This window comes from Marmota flaviventris, chromosome 1 (genome assembly GCF_047511675.1).
Source record: "Marmota flaviventris isolate mMarFla1 chromosome 1, mMarFla1.hap1, whole genome shotgun sequence".
NCBI lineage: Eukaryota > Metazoa > Chordata > Mammalia > Rodentia > Sciuridae > Marmota > Marmota flaviventris.
The window spans coordinates 187,438,381-187,457,133 of record NC_092498.1 but is presented as its reverse complement, the minus strand read 5'-3'; the positions used below and the strand labels follow the sequence as shown (position 1 = coordinate 187,457,133).

At 32.5% G+C, this 18,753-nt stretch overlaps 1 protein-coding gene across 4 annotated transcripts in view; it reads left to right on the top strand.

Annotated features, from left to right (window-relative positions):
* The window catches only part of Slc4a7 (solute carrier family 4 member 7), a 94,888-nt gene extending 76,485 nt beyond the window's left edge, over positions 1-18,403 (top strand). For 3 of the 4 annotated variants that reach the window (XM_027932144.2, XM_027932145.2, XM_071619593.1), the window contains 7 exons: positions 54-305; positions 2,680-2,748; positions 4,096-4,269; positions 7,299-7,430; positions 9,596-9,693; positions 12,086-12,193; positions 14,274-18,403. In XM_027932144.2, coding sequence (XP_027787945.1) covers positions 54-305; positions 2,680-2,748; positions 4,096-4,269; positions 7,299-7,430; positions 9,596-9,693; positions 12,086-12,193; positions 14,274-14,355 — 915 coding nt within the window. In that variant the 3' untranslated portion in view covers positions 14,356-18,403. The remainder of the gene's footprint in view (positions 1-53; positions 306-2,679; positions 2,749-4,095; positions 4,270-7,298; positions 7,431-9,595; positions 9,694-12,085; positions 12,194-14,273) is intronic. The other variant, XM_071619592.1, reaches the window with a different exon arrangement.
* Positions 18,404-18,753: the final 350 nt, after the last annotated feature.

Below are 18,753 nucleotides of genomic sequence, written 5' to 3'. Positions count from 1 at the left end.
ACCTGAAAGACCAGTTTAGACTAATAGATATTCCTGTTTATTTCACTTTTCAGAAAGGAGCTGGCTACCACCTTGATTTGCTCATGGTTGGTGTTATGTTGGGAGTTTGCTCTGTCATGGGACTTCCATGGTTTGTGGCTGCAACGGTGTTGTCAATAAGTCATGTCAACAGCTTGAAAGTTGAATCTGAATGTTCTGCTCCAGGGGAACAACCCAAGTTTTTGGGAATTCGTGAACAGCGAGTTACAGGACTAATGATTTTTATTCTAATGGGCCTCTCTGTGTTCATGACTTCAGTACTAAAGGTAAAGTCTCTGGTAGCATTTAAAAATCTTATTTATCATAACATTTATACTTAGTTGTATGAAAATGAGACATTGAAATCAGTATCTAAAACATCAGTTTCATGTCCTATAATTTACTTTGGAAATAATATTTGGTAAGGTTTTTAGCATAGTAAACATTTCAGTGATAGGTGTGTCCATTTTAAAAGTAATGTAAAAGGGTAGTATTAAAGACTAGATTTGGGAGGAGTTGATCAATGCTTAGTTATGATTTAAAAGGAGAGAATATTCTCAGAATTTTTTATAAATATTAGAGGAAGTTATATTGAAAGGTAGATGAAAATTATTTGACCAGTTTTTAAAAATATAATGCTGTTTTTGAAGTTAATGCATTCTGTCTGATGCACTCTATGAAACAAAGGTAACAAACACTCATTAGAAAATAAGTAAAAATGAGATTACAGGCATGCACTACTGAGCCTGGCTTGGAAATTATAATTTTTTATAAAAATATGTTCCTTATATTAACTTATCATGGGCTTAGTATTGTTATTATCAAATTAATTTAAAAATAGCAAATTACGTGCCCGTAATCCCAGGGCCCTGGGAGACCTAGGCAGGAGGATTGCAAGTGTAAAGCCAGCCCCAGCAATTTAGTGAGGCCCTAAGCCACTTAGTGAGCCATTGTCTCAAAATAATAGTAATAATAAAAAGGGCTGGGATGTGGCTCAGTGATTAAGCGCTCCTTGGTTCAGTCTGTGGTATCAAAATAAAAGGGGAGGGGCAATTTAAAATTAAATTCTAGCATGATGAATATCTTATATTTCTAACACATTCACACAGAAGTGTTTGGAGATGTGGGTGGGAGGAGTCCTCAGGATTTTTAAGAGTATAAAGGGGTTCTGACATCAAAATCTTTGAGAACCTTTAATCTAAGCCTATCTTTCGGGATGAGTTTAGCATGCTTGTGTTTATCCTCCATTTCCACACTCCCTCCTAACGCCTGCCTTGCGTGGTTTATACTTCTAGTTTTATTGTAAAGGTACTAACATTTTGTGCTGTCATTATAATTAGGCGTTCCATGCATTACAGTAAGTGAAATCATAAAAAAGTAAATCTTCTGGAAACTCATAATCACTATTATGATGATAAAAATATTTACTGAGGACTAAGCAGTGCTTTGGCCAGGAACTCCACCTTATTTTACTAAATCCTACTGCATAAAAAATAACAGTGCAGGCATCAAAACCAAATAAATTTATTCATTCCTTCCCTTCCTCCCTTCCTTCTTCCCTCCCTCAATGTCATTGTTTCACTGTTTTCTAGAGGCCAGTTTTATGTATCTGTTTGGTTTTAGTATCTTCAGGTACTTGTGCCTTTCCACCCCACGCCCCACCCAAGCTAAACAGATCCCAGACCTTCTGAAGTTATTCTTACATTTTGATTCCCTCACATCTCACTATTAGAGAGTATTTCTACCATTTTCTATATCATTACACTGATTTTTAGTCTTATTAAAATTATTATTACAGAATTGTTTTTAATTACTTGAATAATCATATCTTTAAACAATTTCTAGGAATTATTCATTCTGGTCATTCCCATTCCTTATCATTCTGAAGTTACTTTTTGGATAAATATTTTTTAAAAGTTCCCTGGGGGAGTTGGTTATCTACACCTCAATTAACCAACCTAGTTGGTCTTTTCTAAGGGTGATGAATTACTGCTTTTTCTTCCAGGGTCTCCTTAGAAAAAAACATACTAGGTTGGTGAGTTGAGGTATATATGAATTTCCTTTGTAGTTGCTGAGTCTTTTTTTTCTTACAGGCCTCTCCCTTGGGTCATTATGCTTTTGAGTAAATTGATGGGGACTGTTAATAGCCAGGCTTCACTACAAAATGCCTAGGTATGGGCCAGATAGGTGATTTGGGATCTCTCTAACTACCAGAGTAATGAGTATTTTATTCCAGAGGTGGATTTCAATTATTGTAGTTAGTAAATGCTATGTACAGTATTGGCAATGAAGGGGAGGTATTCATAGTAATATAAATGCTCTTTGAGTTTCAGGTGCTTTTCAAGTTTTTTAAATGTATATGAAGTAATTTAATTTTCACAGCAATCTGATGTAGAAAGTACACTACAGAAAGATTTTGTTTAAAAATTATCTAGGCTTTTAAGCCAAGTATTCTATCGTACTTTTAAACTACTGAACCTATTCCTTTGTAGAAGATGAGCAATTTTCCAAGGATCTGTTGATTATTAGCATTTTCTTACATATAAAAATGTGAAGTTTGTCTAATCCTTATCACTGATCTTTTACTTCTGTCACCATGTATTCATTGCTGTGAAATGGTTTTTGTAGCATGAGTTCTAATTGTGGTCCTTTTACTTACAGTTTATTCCAATGCCTGTTCTATATGGTGTTTTCCTTTATATGGGAGTTTCCTCATTGAAAGGAATTCAGGCAAGTCTTAAGTATTTAGTGAATTTGTAGAAAAAGTTAAACCTATATTAAATTTGAAGAGACTGTTTTCATTATGGTACTGACTTATTCTCAACTCTTTGGTATTTTAAGAGCTGATTATTTTTCTAACTGATGACTTCGAATCCACATTTGCCAAGTGATTATTGCTTACAGCGCATTTTTTTTTTTTTTTCTGTAAAGAATAGTATCAGGAATTGATGTGATCCTCACCTATCTTTAATTAAACTCACTAAAGACTACTATAGTGAGAGGGAGGATCAAAAGAATTGGAATGGGGGGGAAATGTTGTTTCTAACATGTAAAATGGCACTTTCAGTACTTAAGGAGAAAAGGTAGGTATTAATTTCCCTATAAAAATGGTGAAGCCTGCCATTTGTATGGCACAATGTGATTTGAAGACCTGGCACAAAAAAATATTTCCTGTGATCCTCAAAATGATAGTTGTGAAGGAGAAAGGAAGACATCCTAATTTCATAATTCAGGTAACAGAAATAGAGGGACTGAGGAAGTAGGAGGTTTAGCCAGTGATTTCCCTTCTCTTGTCTTATTTATAACAATTCCTGGAGAACAAGCTCATAAAACTTACTCAGGTTTGCACAGATGATAATGGAAAACATTTAGATCAGCATAGTTAGCCTCACCTGATCACCTCTTCTCATGCCAAGGCTGTGTTCTAAGGTGCCAACTGGTGGCTGGCAAGACTTCTCAAAGACACCAGCTTCATTTTTTTTTTTAATTTAGCCTGGGTCTTCTCCCCATTGGTCAAGAAAGAATCTAATTATCTCACTTGATTTTCACAACAGTTTTCTGAGGTGGTAGGACTCATTTTATTTCCAATTTATGATTAAGGAATTTAAAGCTTAAAAAGACCAACGAATTTGCTCAAAGTTTCATTTTCAGTGAATGAAGATTTAGTACTTGTTGCTTTGAGTTGTTTTTATAAAATAAGCCTTGTTATACATGGAAAGATCCTTAAAAGTCATTCAGATTGTTGTTTTAATCATACATATTAGAAAACAAGGTTAAAGAGATGAAATGACCAGTGAATTGATCTAACTATTTTAATCCCCCCAAATTAAAATGTTTTGCTTTGAATTTTCTGATTAAGTTAATTGTAGTAGTTGAAGTGAGTGCCTTTATTTATTTATTTTTCTCTCTACTTGGATCCAGAGATTTTTGGTTAAAGAAAGTAATCTCTGGTATTATCAGAACATACCATTTAAATTTAATACAGAAAACCCTAAGATTGGGTAGAATTTCTTTTCCTAAATAGCAGAAACGATATTTTGTTTAAACTTTCTTTTTTCTTCTCCATTCTCTATGTAGTTTTTTGACCGTATAAAGTTATTTGGAATGCCTGCCAAGCATCAGCCTGATTTGATCTACCTCCGCTATGTGCCTCTCTGGAAGGTCCATATTTTCACAGTCATTCAGCTTACTTGTCTGGTTCTTTTATGGGTGATAAAGGCTTCAGCTGCCGCGGTAGTTTTTCCCATGATGGTAAGTTTTTTCCAGACTTTTTTGGTCACTATCTAATAACATGATTGTTTATGTATATTTTCATTGTAATTCTCTTTATATTTATAATTGCTATTGGAAAAAGGAATAGCCCATTTAATGTTTCTTGGGTGTTTGACAATGTGGACTAACTGTTTCTAGCTATGTTTTCCAATGCGAATTTTCTGGTCAGTTAAAAAAATGACTTTTTAAAGTCTCTGTACTGTAGAGCTCTGTTTTGGTATTTTTTTTAACAATTTCAGAATTTAGAACATTTTTGTTGAACAAATGAGATAGACAGATGTAAAAAGCAAAGCATTCAAAACAACAGGTTTTCTCTCTTTGCCTCTCCCCCTCTCCCTTTTTGGCAAGGTCTTCAAGGTTGGGCTTGAACCCATGATCCTGCAGGCTCAGCTTCTCAATTGATTGGGATTTAGAGCATGTACCATCTTGCCTGACAGATGCCTTTAAAACAAATTTTTTTTTTTTTTTCCTGGCTGGATATTGAACCTAGGGTCTCCTCCCATACTGCCACTGAGCTACATCCCTGAATGAGTCCTTAATAAGATATTTCAATGTATCTTTTTCAGAAATTGACAGATGTAGAAGTTTAAAAGTTATAAAGACTATAGATGACTTATATAAATACCATGTAAAAATTGGTTATGTACATGGCTATGAACATCCTTATAAAAACTAAACCGTAGAAATTATCCAGGTAATATTTCCTGATTGCAATTATATTGCATGTTTAAAAGGCATTAATATAACCTTACATATTTGGAAATTTGACCTTGGATAGAAAATTGAGCTAAAAATCTATATAACGTAACAAAAGAGAGACCTTTATAACAATGTGTCTCTAAAACTTTGACCATAGTTTGTTATATTCAAAGGAAGATGTGTACCCTGCATTGCTTTTATTATTCAAGAAGATGTAAAATAAATATAAGCAGGTTTAAATTGAATTTAAAAAGACTAAAAACCCTTAATAAAATTAATGAGAATTGTGTTAAGGTGGCTAGAATTAAAAAGACAAAAATGAATTGATATTTTCTATCTCTGTAGTAGGGCTAAAAATAGAAAACATCTTATTCATAATAATAACTAAAATCCATGAAATATTTAAGAATAAACTAAAATGAAAAAAAGAAATTTAAAGAAAAGAAGCTTTGCAATAGTGTTTATATTAGTTTCCTCAGGACACTGGAACAATGTATTACAAATTGTATAGCTCAAAACGAAAATGTATTGTCTCACAATTCTGGAGACTAGCTGTCTGAGTCCAGGGTGTGGGCAGTACCTACTCCTTCTGGAAGCCCAGGGGAGTTGGTACCTGCCTATTAACTGGCTTTTGGTGGTTTGCAGGCAGTCTTTGGCATTCCTCATTTTGCAACCACATTAACTCCTGTCTGCCTTTGTTGTGTCATGGTTCTTCCTGTGTGTCTGCGTTGTCCCTCGACTGTCTTACAAGGACACCACTCAGATTGTATTAGAAGCCCACTTTACTTCAGTATGACCTTAGCTTACTCACATAAGCAATATTCCTATTTCTAAATAAGGTCATATTCTGTGATACGGGGTTTAGGACTTCAGCTTGCCTTTTCAGGGGGTGGGGATAGGGAGATTAAACCCAGGGCCTTGCACAGGCTAGGCAAATACTATACAATTGAATTACGTCCCTGGCCCATTTTTTCCCCTTTAATTTTGAAAGAGACTCTCAAAAAATTGGCAAGGTTGGCCTCAAACTTGCAATTCTTCTGCTTCAGACTCCCAAGTAGTTGGAATTATTTCAACTTGTTTAGTATGGGACAAAATTCAATTCACAACATTATTTAAGGATATAGAATAAGACCTGAACCAATAGGTATAGCATGTTCTTTGTTTTGAATACTTAATAACTAACACATCTACAAATTTACCTGAATATATGGCAGTGCTATCACTTGAGTATCATAAGCAGATTATTTCAGAGGTGAAATTTAGTATATGGTGTTGGAAGAGTTAACTATATTCTTGGAAGTACGTTTGTTTGTACTCTGTCATGTATATAAATGAATTCAGGATTTAAATGGTAAAAAATAAAATTATAGTAGAGTATTTTTGTATACCTAGAAGATAATTGTTTTTTTATATCATAAAAGGCATGATTAACAAGAAAATGATATTGTGAACTGGGAGAAATATATGTAACACAAGGCAGGTAGAGGATTTGAATCCCAGTTACACAGAACTCATGAATTCATAAACAGAAGGTATAAAAACCAATAGGAAAATACAGGCAAAAGAAAGGAGATAACAAGTGAGAGAAGAGGAAACCCAAGCGGTTTAAATGCTTATTACAGTCAAAGAAAAGCAATTTTATGTCCTTTTTTGCAATGTGTTTGAAAAATTAAAACCTAGTGCTGGCAATAGGTACTCTAACCATCATGTTGCTTAGGAGGTGGTTTTTTTTTTTTTTTTTTTTTGATTCTTCTGTACTGGGGATGGAACCCAAGGGTGCTTTACCACTGAGCTTCATCCCCAGCCCTTTTTGCTTTTTATTTTTATTTTGATATAGGGTCTTGCTAAGGTGCAGAGGCTGACATTGAACTTGCAGTCCCTTGCCTTGGCCTCAGTCTCTGGGATTACAGGCATGCTGCACTGTACTGCGAGTTTTTTTTTTTTTTTTTAATACTTAATATCATGTAAAGTCATAAAAATCATCTTTTTATTATGATATTCACAATGCTTACTAACCTTTATAAGTTCTATGCAGAGTGCAAGTGACTCAGGAGAATGTCAATTTTTTTTCTTCCTTTGTACTTTTTAAATTTTGAGCAGACAGTTCAAAAAGGTGTGTGTGTGTGTGTGTGTGTGTGTGTATGTGTATATATATGACTCAGTTTCTTTGCAATAAGACAATGTATGAAATAATCTTAAACAAAATATATTTCTTGTCATTTAGAAGATTTATTAAATACTTCTTTCCTCTCTAAATTATATAATTCATATTATATGTTACTATTTTCTCTCCTCCCCACTTTTTTAAGGTTCTGGCATTGGTGTTTGTACGCAAGCTCATGGACCTGTGTTTCACAAAGAGAGAACTTAGTTGGCTTGATGATCTCATGCCAGAAAGTAAGAAAAAGAAAGAAGATGACAAAAAGAAAAAAGAAAAAGAGGTAAAAAACAATAATTATAGATTTACGTCATTCCCTTCTTTAATATTTTGTACCATACAGTGAGCTCTATTTACTTGAATCAACATCTTTAATCCTCATAAGAACCTTATAAAGTAGGGACTGTTATCATCCCCATTTTGTAAATAACGAAACTGAGGCAGGAGAAGTTAAGTAATGTGTCCCAAATGCTAGCTCTTACTCATTTCACCCTCTTGCCCCTCATTGTTCTGACATATGGATACTTTTAAAAAGTTACATACTGTGTGCATTTTACAAAAGCAAAATTAGAATTTTTAGCAATATTGAAACATAGACAACAGAAAATAATACTATATCACTCTATCATCTGATTTAACCTTAAATACATGAACTATATTATTTTTAGCATACATTTTAGGTTTAAAGGCATTTAATAATCTGACATAGCAAAGGGGATTTAAATAAATATCTTTTTGTTAAAAAACTTTAATAAAGTTTTAGTCTTTTTTTGTTTAAGGTAGTGCCCAGCTATGTTATCCAGGTTGAGAACTTGTGGGCTCAAGGGATCCAGCCTCCCAAGTAGCTGGGATTATAGGCATATGCCATCACATCCAGCTAAAGGTTTATCTATGTACTATTATGTACCACTAGTTGATTTGTATACTAAGATTTAAATATTAATAATCTGAGTTTTATTTTTTATTAATGTGGTCGTCACTTTAATAAAAAGAAGTAGAGACTGTATATGTAGAACATATAGCTTTGTTGATTCTAATTTCTTGCTCAGTTTTCCCTTTTAGAATTTTGAGAAGCAAAGATAAGAAAGATATACATTTTTTAAATGTTACTCTTTCTTAAGTAGAATTAGAAAAATTACTGGTTTTGTTTACTTTTCAACAAGAATTATAAGTAGGATATTACTTTGAATGAGGCTCCAAAATTTTAAAATTAAGAGTTATTTTCTTTAAAGTTATATATATATAAGTATGTATTAACTTTTGGTGATTTTTTTTCCCCAAATGTTATATAATTTATTTATAAAATACTTAGGTCAAATTGCCTGTTTATTACTTTTGTTCAGTTAGAATAAGGCCCAGTGGCACAAAATAGGGAAAATAAAACAAAACAAGGATTTATTCTCCCACGTAAAACTCTCAAACTAGTGTGATGGCTCCACAGTTATTAGGGATTCCTTGTTACTTTCCTCTCATCCTCATCATGTAGTTTCCATCCTCAGGTTTTCTTCATGGGTCAATATGGCTCCTAAACTCTAGCTGTCATGTTAGCATTAGAGGCAGCAGGAAGAAGGAAAGACCAAAGGCAAAGTAGAGACTTTACCCTGGAATTGTGTTTTAAGGAAGGAATCTTTCCAAAAATTTCATTCAGTAAGTCCTACTTATACTATGTGGCCCCATTGAGTTACTGGGAAGTTAAATGTAGGAGTTCTTTGTTTCATTTTAAAAATCAGGGCATATTGCCACCTCCAAATAAGTGGGGTTTCTGTGTAAGGAAGAAGAATATAAATGCTTTTTCAGTCTCTCCTGCTGCCTTATCCCCTGCCTCCATTATTAGCATGCCATAATTTGATGCCATGTGTGCTGTGCAGGTGGTTCTCACCCTGGAATGGCTTCCCCTCCAGAAGACATTTATCAGTGTTTGTAATACTCTGTTGTCACAACTGAAGGGGCTGCAAACTGCCATCTAATGGGTAGATGATGCCTAGGAGACTGAAAAATATATGATACAGATCTCCCCACCCCTATCTCCCCTGCCATAAGAAAAATATTATTATTATTAGGCCTCAAATGTCTGTATTGCTGAGATTAAAAAACCCTTCCTTATACAAATGAGGCTTTATTCACCTCATAATATGATAAGAGACATGAGATTTCACAAAATTTTAACTCATCATGTAACCATATAATAGCTGGCACTCAAACTTAAGTAGTTAAAGTGATTTTCAAATAGTATTAGTGATTCACTTTCAGAAATGAAAGTTATACCGTTGAAAATTAATCTTTATTCTACAAGTATGTGTTCATAATTATAAAATGAAGTCTTTAGTTACAGTTGATGTATTTAAATAATGTTTTCAGCTTGGGTTTCCAAGTCTTTAAGGTGTTCTTTAGTAGCTGCCCCTTCTGGGAGTATTCTGGGAGAAGTAACCCCTTCTTGTGTGCTCTAAGGAAGCTGAACGAATGCTTCAGGATGATGATGACACTGTGCACCTTCCATTTGAAGGAGGAAGTCTCCTGCAAATTCCAGTCAAGGCCCTAAAATACAGGTGAGGTGGAACTTTTGTTTTGTAAAAGTTATTATATACACATGTCAGGTGCATGAGTAAGTCATGTAGTGCTTCTTTAAAGTAGTGATATCTGTTTTTAAAAAGATGATAAAATCTGTATCTTATCAACTAAAGGGAAGCTTCCTGTAGTTTGAAAAGGAAATCTCTTGGTCCTTGCCCAACCAGGTTACAGGCAGAAACGAAGAAAAAGCTGGACTTGGACCAGAGCCTTACATGAAAGCTCATGTCAAGCTAATATATTTTACTTGTCTTCTATTATTCTTTCTATCCTGGTGAAATTTTAAATCAGTACACAAGTTTCAGACTATTTCCATTTTCTTGGTAGCTTTGCTTTTTCCTTTCTACCCTTTATCAGGAATGGAGTCAGTGTGCACTGGAAAATAAAACGATTGTAATCCATATGGTAACCCTCCAGATATACCTATGTTTAGAGACCCTATAGCACTCTCTAGTTTTCAAAGGTCTGAGGGCTCATATTATGGAAAACATATTAATAGATTTTTTTTGTATAATTCATCAGTTTTTATTTTGATGAACCATTTTTTATTTAAATTTAAGGACAAAAGATGCAGAGTTTGGGAAATGCAAACTTGTACTTTTTTGGGGGGGGGAGTTTTAAAAGATTAAAAACCTATAGTATATATGTACACATTGATACCTTTTCCCATATATCTATTCCATTTCTGATAAGCTATTTATAGAGAATTCAGTTTTAGAATGCACATTGGTTTCTCTCTGACCAGTTGATTAGCCTGCTTCAAAATTTTTTTTTTATTTTTAACTGTCTGATATTTAACCAAAAGAATGGATATCTGAGTTTTTCCTTTTGTCTTTTAAGTGATGAACCATAATTCTGCTTTGCTTAAAAATTGAACCTTGAGAATGCCAAGAAATGGCTAATCTGTTTATTTGCCAGAGTTTTACATCTTAAATAGTTCTGGATTACTTGCCATGAAGATCAAATGAGATAATATATGAAAGCATTTGGAAAACCTAAAGCCTTATAAAATATGAAAATAATTTATATAACAATGTAAATATATAACAATAAATTTATAGAAAAAATTTTCCATTTAGTTTTATTTTGAGGCTCAGTAAAATGTATGCTATATTGAAAAAGATTGATTTCTTCTAATGGGAAAGTTCTTACTTGAAGGAGGAAACTTCTTCAGGAATTCCTTTCTTTCATTATTTGAAATTCACAACCAAGTGAATAAATTGTTTGCTCAGCGTAGGCAAAAGTTTCAGATTGGATGGCTCTGCCATTGTGACTGGGCGCTTAAATTTTATGTACTTCTGAAAAAGAAGTCTTGGTAAAAAGTACAGCCGCCATTCCTAGAGACTTCTCAGTGACCATGTCACACTTTCTGTAATCTTGAATTTGAAACAACTTTCTGATTTAAAGTATAAACAAAGATAACACCTTTTAAGTGACTACTATTTATTATTTTTGTAACCCAGCTGCCATCACATTGTTAATTTAACATGATCTAATTTCACATTTGCATTTCTAGCTTTTTTTTTTGCATGAAACATTTCTTTTCATTAAAAAAGGACTTGCAAATATATTTCTGATAACTTCACGATTCATGATACTTTCATATTACTTGTGCTGATACCCTTGAGCCTCAAATTAATTATTTATGGATATCATCATCATTGGATTTGGGTTCGGGAAGTCATTTTTGCAGTAACTCATAGAACCATAGAATGTGATTACATTTGTCCCTTATAATGAATGGGCATTCTTTTTTCGATACATTTGATAAAACAACACTTTTGACACAAAAATGTAAATGCCAGCTAAAAGTGATATTTATAAAGTTGTTTTTCTTTGTCAAAATATTTTCAGAGGTTTATTTTTAATTGTGAAGTGTCACCTTTTCTAATTTTTTTTTAATGATTTGTAAAGGCTATGAAAAACAAGGGTTTTTAAAAATTATTTTCCTTACATATTGTAATATTTATTTGATATTAAAATTTGTGCCAATTATAAAGGCTTTCTAATTGATTTTATGTTTTTTTTAACTCCTAAGCACATTAATATATCCTTTTATATTATTTCAATAATTTACTTGTGACCAAGATGTTTGCAGGGCATCATTGCAGGAGTACTACTGATGCCCCAAATCAAATTGTGAGGCCAAGTTCATCTTACTCTTCATTTTGATTATAAAGGAAGATGTAATTCTCCATGGGAACTTTGTAATAGAACCTCCAAATTCTGATATCTTTGTAGGCCTTGGTTTAAGTGCATGGCAAGGATTTTCTCAATTTTAAGTTGATGAAAGCAAATAATGACATAGATAAAAAAGAAAGACAGTATTAATGCTTTTGCATATACTAACCGAAAAGTGTGTTTGTTCTTCAGTGTTGATCCCTCAGTTGTTAATATATCAGATGAAATGGCCAAAACTGCACAGTGGAAGGCACTTTCCATGAATACTGAGAATGCCAAAGTAACCAGATCTAACACGAGGTAGTTATAATTATTTATGCCTTTTCAAACTTGGCAGTTTTCAACTTAACGTGCTGATATTGATGCAGTAAAACCATTACATTTAACCTAATTTATATTCTTGCTTATCAAAACCACTCTTCTTTCCTTTTTACTTCTCTCCCTTCTTGCTTTCATCCATCATTTTGTTGTGACAATAATCAGATGTAGATAATGATTGTGTTTTGTAATTTCATTTTTAAATTTATAGTTGTATCATTTGAAATTAATTTGAGCTATTTTATAGTAAAATATGGAAAAATATGTAGGTCAAAACTATATAAAGAAAGATAATTACAAGAGATTAAACATTCCAATTGAATACCACCTGAGTCATGTTTTGTGATGGTCCAAGAATAAAGAAAAACGATTTCATTTTGTTTTGCTCTGCTGGTTTTTTTTTTTTTTTTTAAGTGTATCATTTCTTCGGGTGAGGTAAATGTTTTCCCTAAAGATATTTGGAAAGAAAATTAATTCATTGATATAAAAGCATTTAGTTTCATAATGGACCATGTATTGAAACTCAGAGAATCCTTGATGTTGTTTCTTGTTATGGAACACTTTTTTCTCTTTTTGCTCTCACTTGGAGGCCTGAGACCTCAGGAATTCTTCAGGTCTCTGGAGAAATGAGGCATTGTCCTACAAGGTTGTCCTACTCATATTCAGAAAGTCTCTCTTGTATAACTTGCTGTGTTGGGTGTTGGAATATTCTGCCTGGGCTTCAGATCAAAACATTTCCAGGCATGCAAGCAGTGTAGCTATTTCTGGTTAGTTGCTATCTTTCTGAACTCTTGTCTTGTGATAAAAATTAATTAGCTTTTTCTCATTCTTTCTCTATTCTCTTTAGAACCTTTGTTGTAATTATCTCTCTTATGTCTTTCTTTTCAGTCATTGTTTCTCAAGTCCTATCTTTCTAAGCTGAGCTGTTTCTTTCTTTTGTAAAATTTTAAAGTTAAATTCTTTGTCATTTTGGATCATCCCGAACTCATATTCTTTTTACTGACACTTATTTTTTATATCCTGTCAGCACCTTTGGGCCAGATTGCAATTTTTTTATGATAAACGTAAAGGCCTTATAATAATATTAACATATCTTTTATACTTTTACCTTTCATTTGGATTGCTCCTCCCTTCATGAAAATAAAGAATGTCTTGGCTATGTCATTTAACAGAAAAATCTTTGGGAGCCCTCCTTTCCTTCAGACTTTTTGAATAAGGCAGCAACCCATAGTGTATTTCTGTACTTTTCAGTAAAATTTTTTTCAGAATCCTGATATTCCTGTCTTAGAATAAAAATCAATCATTTAAATCCATATACGTGGAGTCTCAGAGCGTTTGATGTTAACTTGAACACATAAGCCATGTAGGCATGGTGGCACATGCCTATAATTCCGTCCAGCTCTGGAGGCTGAAGCAGGAGGATCATGAGTTCAAAGCCAGCCTCAACAACTTAGAGAGGCCCTAAGCAACTCAGAGACATTCTGTCTCTAAGTAAAATATAAAAAAAGGCTAGGGATGTGGCTCAGTGGTTAAGTACCCCTGAGTTTAATCCCCGGTACCCAAAACAAACAAACAAAAAGCATATATTTATGCATATAAGTAGGCGTGTTGGTCTTGTATTTGTAAACCAAATTTAGGGGCAACAGTTTTGTCAATTTGTTACCTATTGTAAGAAACTGATGCTTATATTAACAAAGATTTATATATTGCTGGATTTGTCAGTGAAGTAAATGTCAGTACTACAACTGTGTTCACACATGAAGTAAAACATAAATCAAATGTAGTCACAGACTCACTTTAAATAACTTCTCTTTAGTTATAAGAAAAATATGAATTGCAAGCAAAAACATGCAATTTTTAAAAACTTGAGGATTTTTACTGTGTTTTTTAAATTAAACTTACTGACAGTAAAAAAAAAGTAAAATTATAATAGGAAGTCATAAATTAGTAGTGTTAATGAGCATCTCAAAAGGTTTACTACAGATACTTATTGTTGGATGTTTTCAACATCCAGTCTTTGTTCTTTCAGTAATCATTTTTTCTCATTCTTTGTTTTAAACAGTCCAGAAAAACCTGTGAGTGTGACAATAAATTTTGAAGATGAACCGTCAAAGAAATACATGGATGCTGAAACTTCGTTATAGAATTAAACCAACAGGAATTATATATAGATATATATATATCTCTATATATAATGTGTGTGTGTGTGTGTGTGTGTGTGTATGTCATGTCACTATATATAACAATATTGTATGTCATGCTATTTATGCATGACCATTGGGTTTTTTGAAGTGGAATCTGAAGTTTGTAATAGGCACCATGGATATTGTGTGTAATAATGAAATGGTCTCTTGGAAGTGAGGTACATGGTTCTTATTCAAATATTTATTCTGTTGGGGGAAAGTTTTTCTGTTCCGCAATAGAAAGACGTGGGGAAATGCATTCAATCTGCTTTTCTTAAATCTCTTTGTTCACAGCAGCAATTCATATCAACCTCAAGTGATACGTACTTAGTCCATATATTTATAATTTTTACTTGAGTTTCTAAAAATTTTCAGACTATTTCACTTTTGTTAGTGCTTTATAGGAAGAACAGGGTGTATGCCCATGCTATGATAAAGTACTGTGCCATGGCTTCTCCGTGCATTTCATTTATGTAGAGTCCATCATGTATCACAAGTGATGGAATTTTCTTGACCATAGAGGTCAAGCGGGAACTTTCTAGAAAGGAAACTATAGTTTTTAACCTTTATATTTTAGGAATTTTTTTTAAAGCTTAAAATTTAATATCTAGGGTTCCTTTCTGACAGTCAAGTAAAATTGCAAATGATTTGTAATAGCACCTGCACCATTGGTAACTTCATGAATTTTAGAAACTATAAAATACCAGTTTGCAGTAATTAAATTTTGCTACCTTTGTAGAAATTATTTTCTGAATAGCTGTACTTTTTAAAAATTCACAATTTCCACTCTATTCTTTACCATTGCTCTCTTAAAGTAGTTTAGTTTGTATCAGGTTCAAGTTCTTGCTTATAAGTAGTATGATTAAATAATCAGGAGTCAGAATTCTCTGGAATGGGTTTGTGATCAGTATTAATTATTAAGGCTGACCTTTTACTTTCTGTTATTCTTTCTATTGCATAGATTGTATTTAATAGGTGGTTAAACACAATTTCATTTAAAAATATTTTATTTATTTTAATTGATACGATACTTAAATATTATAAAAACATTTGAAAAGGTAATACATAGAGAGTAAATCATTAATGTAAATACTTGGTGCTCACTTGCATTTATGTTTATTATCTAAAAACAGTTGACAGATTTTACATCTTTGATATAAAGCACTGCCATATTTCTATTTTAAAAGGAAATTAGACATTTTATGTATAGCTCAGATTGATGGCATTCTTCCTATTTTGTGTTAGTGTTTGTTACTTAGTTTTTCTGAGCTGCCTTTTTAACTTCTAGAAAGTTGTTTTAGCTATCTTTTATATACTCTTAGCTCCACACAAAATAAATAAATGTTTTTCTTGTGAAGCCTGTAGGACTGGATGAATGGGGTTGTGAAACTGATTTGGCAAGAGAATAATTTACAAAATCCAAGTAAATATTGAGAAGCCATAGAAATACTGAAGATGGTGACATGAATATTAGGATGAAAAATTTAATGTAATTCCAATGTTCCCTTTATTCATTTATAATGAAAGTATAAAAGTATGAGTAATTGATCTTATAGAAGATCATGAGAAATGCCAAAAGCTGGTATTTTAGCAATTCTGAGGTGTTTAGATCCATTCTGAACTAAATAATAACTATTGTAATTTCCCCATCTGAGACTGTTTTGTCAGAGTTTATAATAGATTCAACTTCTGCCTCAGATGAGATGTTGGAAATCTAGCTGCTTTTTCTTTAGAAATTGTAGATGGCATCATTTGGTACTGCCTAAAAAGAGTTTTAGACTCTTGGCAATTGATGGAGAGTATTACCCATGGTGCTGATTATTGTTATGAGCTTCCATTTCAGTGGTTCCTTTCCATTCATAGCAGCATAGTCATTTCCAAAGTCCCGGTATCTGCTGCTATTTTTAAAAATACCCTGATGTATCTAAACTAGAGGATTTCCTCACATCATTTCCTTGTGTTTGGACATCAAAGGGTTAGCAACTGTACTTATTTTACAGGAAGTGATTTTAAAATTTAAACTGAAAACTACCTGGGATATAGTGTTTCTGTGATTTTATTTAATTATGTATAGTAATTGTCCAGTGCCAGAAAAACCATGACTTGCAAAATTCTCTGTGTTCAAAATATTTTAAGGTGTTTCTGATTCCTTATTGGTTTCTGCTTGCTTTTGACTACTTGACTTGCAAAATGATATGATATGACTACTCCTCCATTGAAGATCGAAGGTAAACTCATGTTTAAGTAATTGACTGCTTGTTTTAAGTGGTTATGGTATTTCTTCCACTTTTTGAAAATTACAATCATGGATAGCATTCATTGTAAGACAGTGAAAGATATAATTTACTATATATATTGATTTTTAAATGTTGCCTTAAATAGGTGTATATGAGCAGTGCTAATTGCTATGTACTGATTTACCTCAAGGTGCAAAATAGTTAAACCTGTACATATTCCATTTACAAAATAAATTCAAATAAACAGCCCTGCACTTTCTTAGATGCCTTGATTTTCAGAATAGAGCTTAGTGCTACTGAATACCCTGGCCATAGAGCCGCCTCAGGATATTCTTTTCTCCACCATATTTTTATTTATTTATAGATGTCTGTTTACAAAGACTATAATAAATTCTGATGTTGACCATTTGAAATTTACTTTCTTCTGATGGCTGTTTCAATCTAAAATAGCAGCTTTTGAGAAAACAATGAACTAAACTTCCTTATGATAAAAGGATGATTCTATATATTTTTTAATAATACTAGGTATGTCGAAATGAAGCACAGTCTTTCAAAAGTGTATTGAGTGAGTGTGTTGTGTGTGTATGTGTGTGATATTATCAATCTTAAATCTCTTAGGTTGTTTAAAGATATGGCGTACCAATGTTCATATTTGCCAAGTCTTCTGTAAAACATGTAGGATATAATTTTTATGTGCTAATGCATGTATTTATAAAGATTTGTTTACCACTCAGACTTAATAACTTTTGTTTTCTACATCCAAAAAACATTTCTGTTTCTTCCACATACTCTGTGTGAATAAAATAGCTTTCTAACTTTTTCCTTTCACAAAGGCAGGTTCAAAATTCTGTAAGAAGAAAAATGGTCTCTGAAATTGAGGTATACCACCAGAGCTTGCTAGTTAGAGGATTATGTCATGTACATGAGTTCTGTAAATGTGCTCAACAGTTGGTGAATCCTGTTTTTAAAGTGCTCAGATTTTGGATATGTAAGTCATGGATATAACATTGTAATTCAAAATGTTTATATTAAATAGCAATATTTTAAATTTATTTATGTAGATCACATCATTGTTATCTTATGCAGTGCAAATATGTGAAATGCCCTGTTGTTTATTCCAACAATTATTTATTTTTAGAAAGTAAATTTAAAAAGACTTTAAAGACATTCAAGGTTTAAAGTGGTGTTCAAATTTTAAGATTTGGCAATTTTAATGGAAAGTCTCTTTTCCAACTTTAGAAAGTAAAATAAGTGTCAATTACAGGAAAACAGTTGGAAATGGAATCATCTAAAGATTATCTTTAAAATTAAGTTTAATTAGCTCATATTTAGAGTACTTGTTAAGCCCCAGGTTTTTTTTAATCATAATTTTTTGCACATTGATTGGTTTTTGTGCTGTGGCTTTTGTTGCTTTATCAAAGTTTTTGTTTTTGCAGAAGGGAGGGCATCTTCCAGTGTTTACTACATTTAAAAATTGAATTTTATTGTTCATTTGTGTAATATTTGATACCTTGGTGTAATTTCACAGTACAGTTAACAATTTTTATGACTTTTATAATTACAGTGATATTTTCTTTTATAATAAAATCCAAAGTAAATTAAACATTAAATTGTAGAACTGTTATATTTCATTTTTATGAAGTACAAGTCTCTACCCAAGTCTATAATGTGAATGATCCTGCCTTTCAAATTTGTTTCATAATTGTTAGAAGAAAACTATTTTTTTGTAGATGTTACTGAAGTTGAAAGAGCAATAAAAGTCTACTTAATTAGTTGTTGGTTATTGTCTTGACTTTGTACTCCAAGAGTGGCATAGCTTTCTCAGCTTGATACATGGGGTAGGAGAGGAAGGAAAATAAGGGGTTTCTGCCTCTTACCTCCCAGTATACTTTAGATGAAGAGAAAAAGCAGAATCAGAAAAGACACTGAAATAAATAGTGTATCCATTTTTGAAGAGCAGCATTAATCCTGATTGTTTTATGTCCCCTGAAGCTGAATTCTGGTATATTCACCTGGATTTGGCTTTCATCCCTTTTCTATGTTCCTGAAATAGGATTTTTCCCTTTTGTTTTTCTTTTTATTTTCTTTAATAAGAATACTTTCACAATACACAACCTGAAGT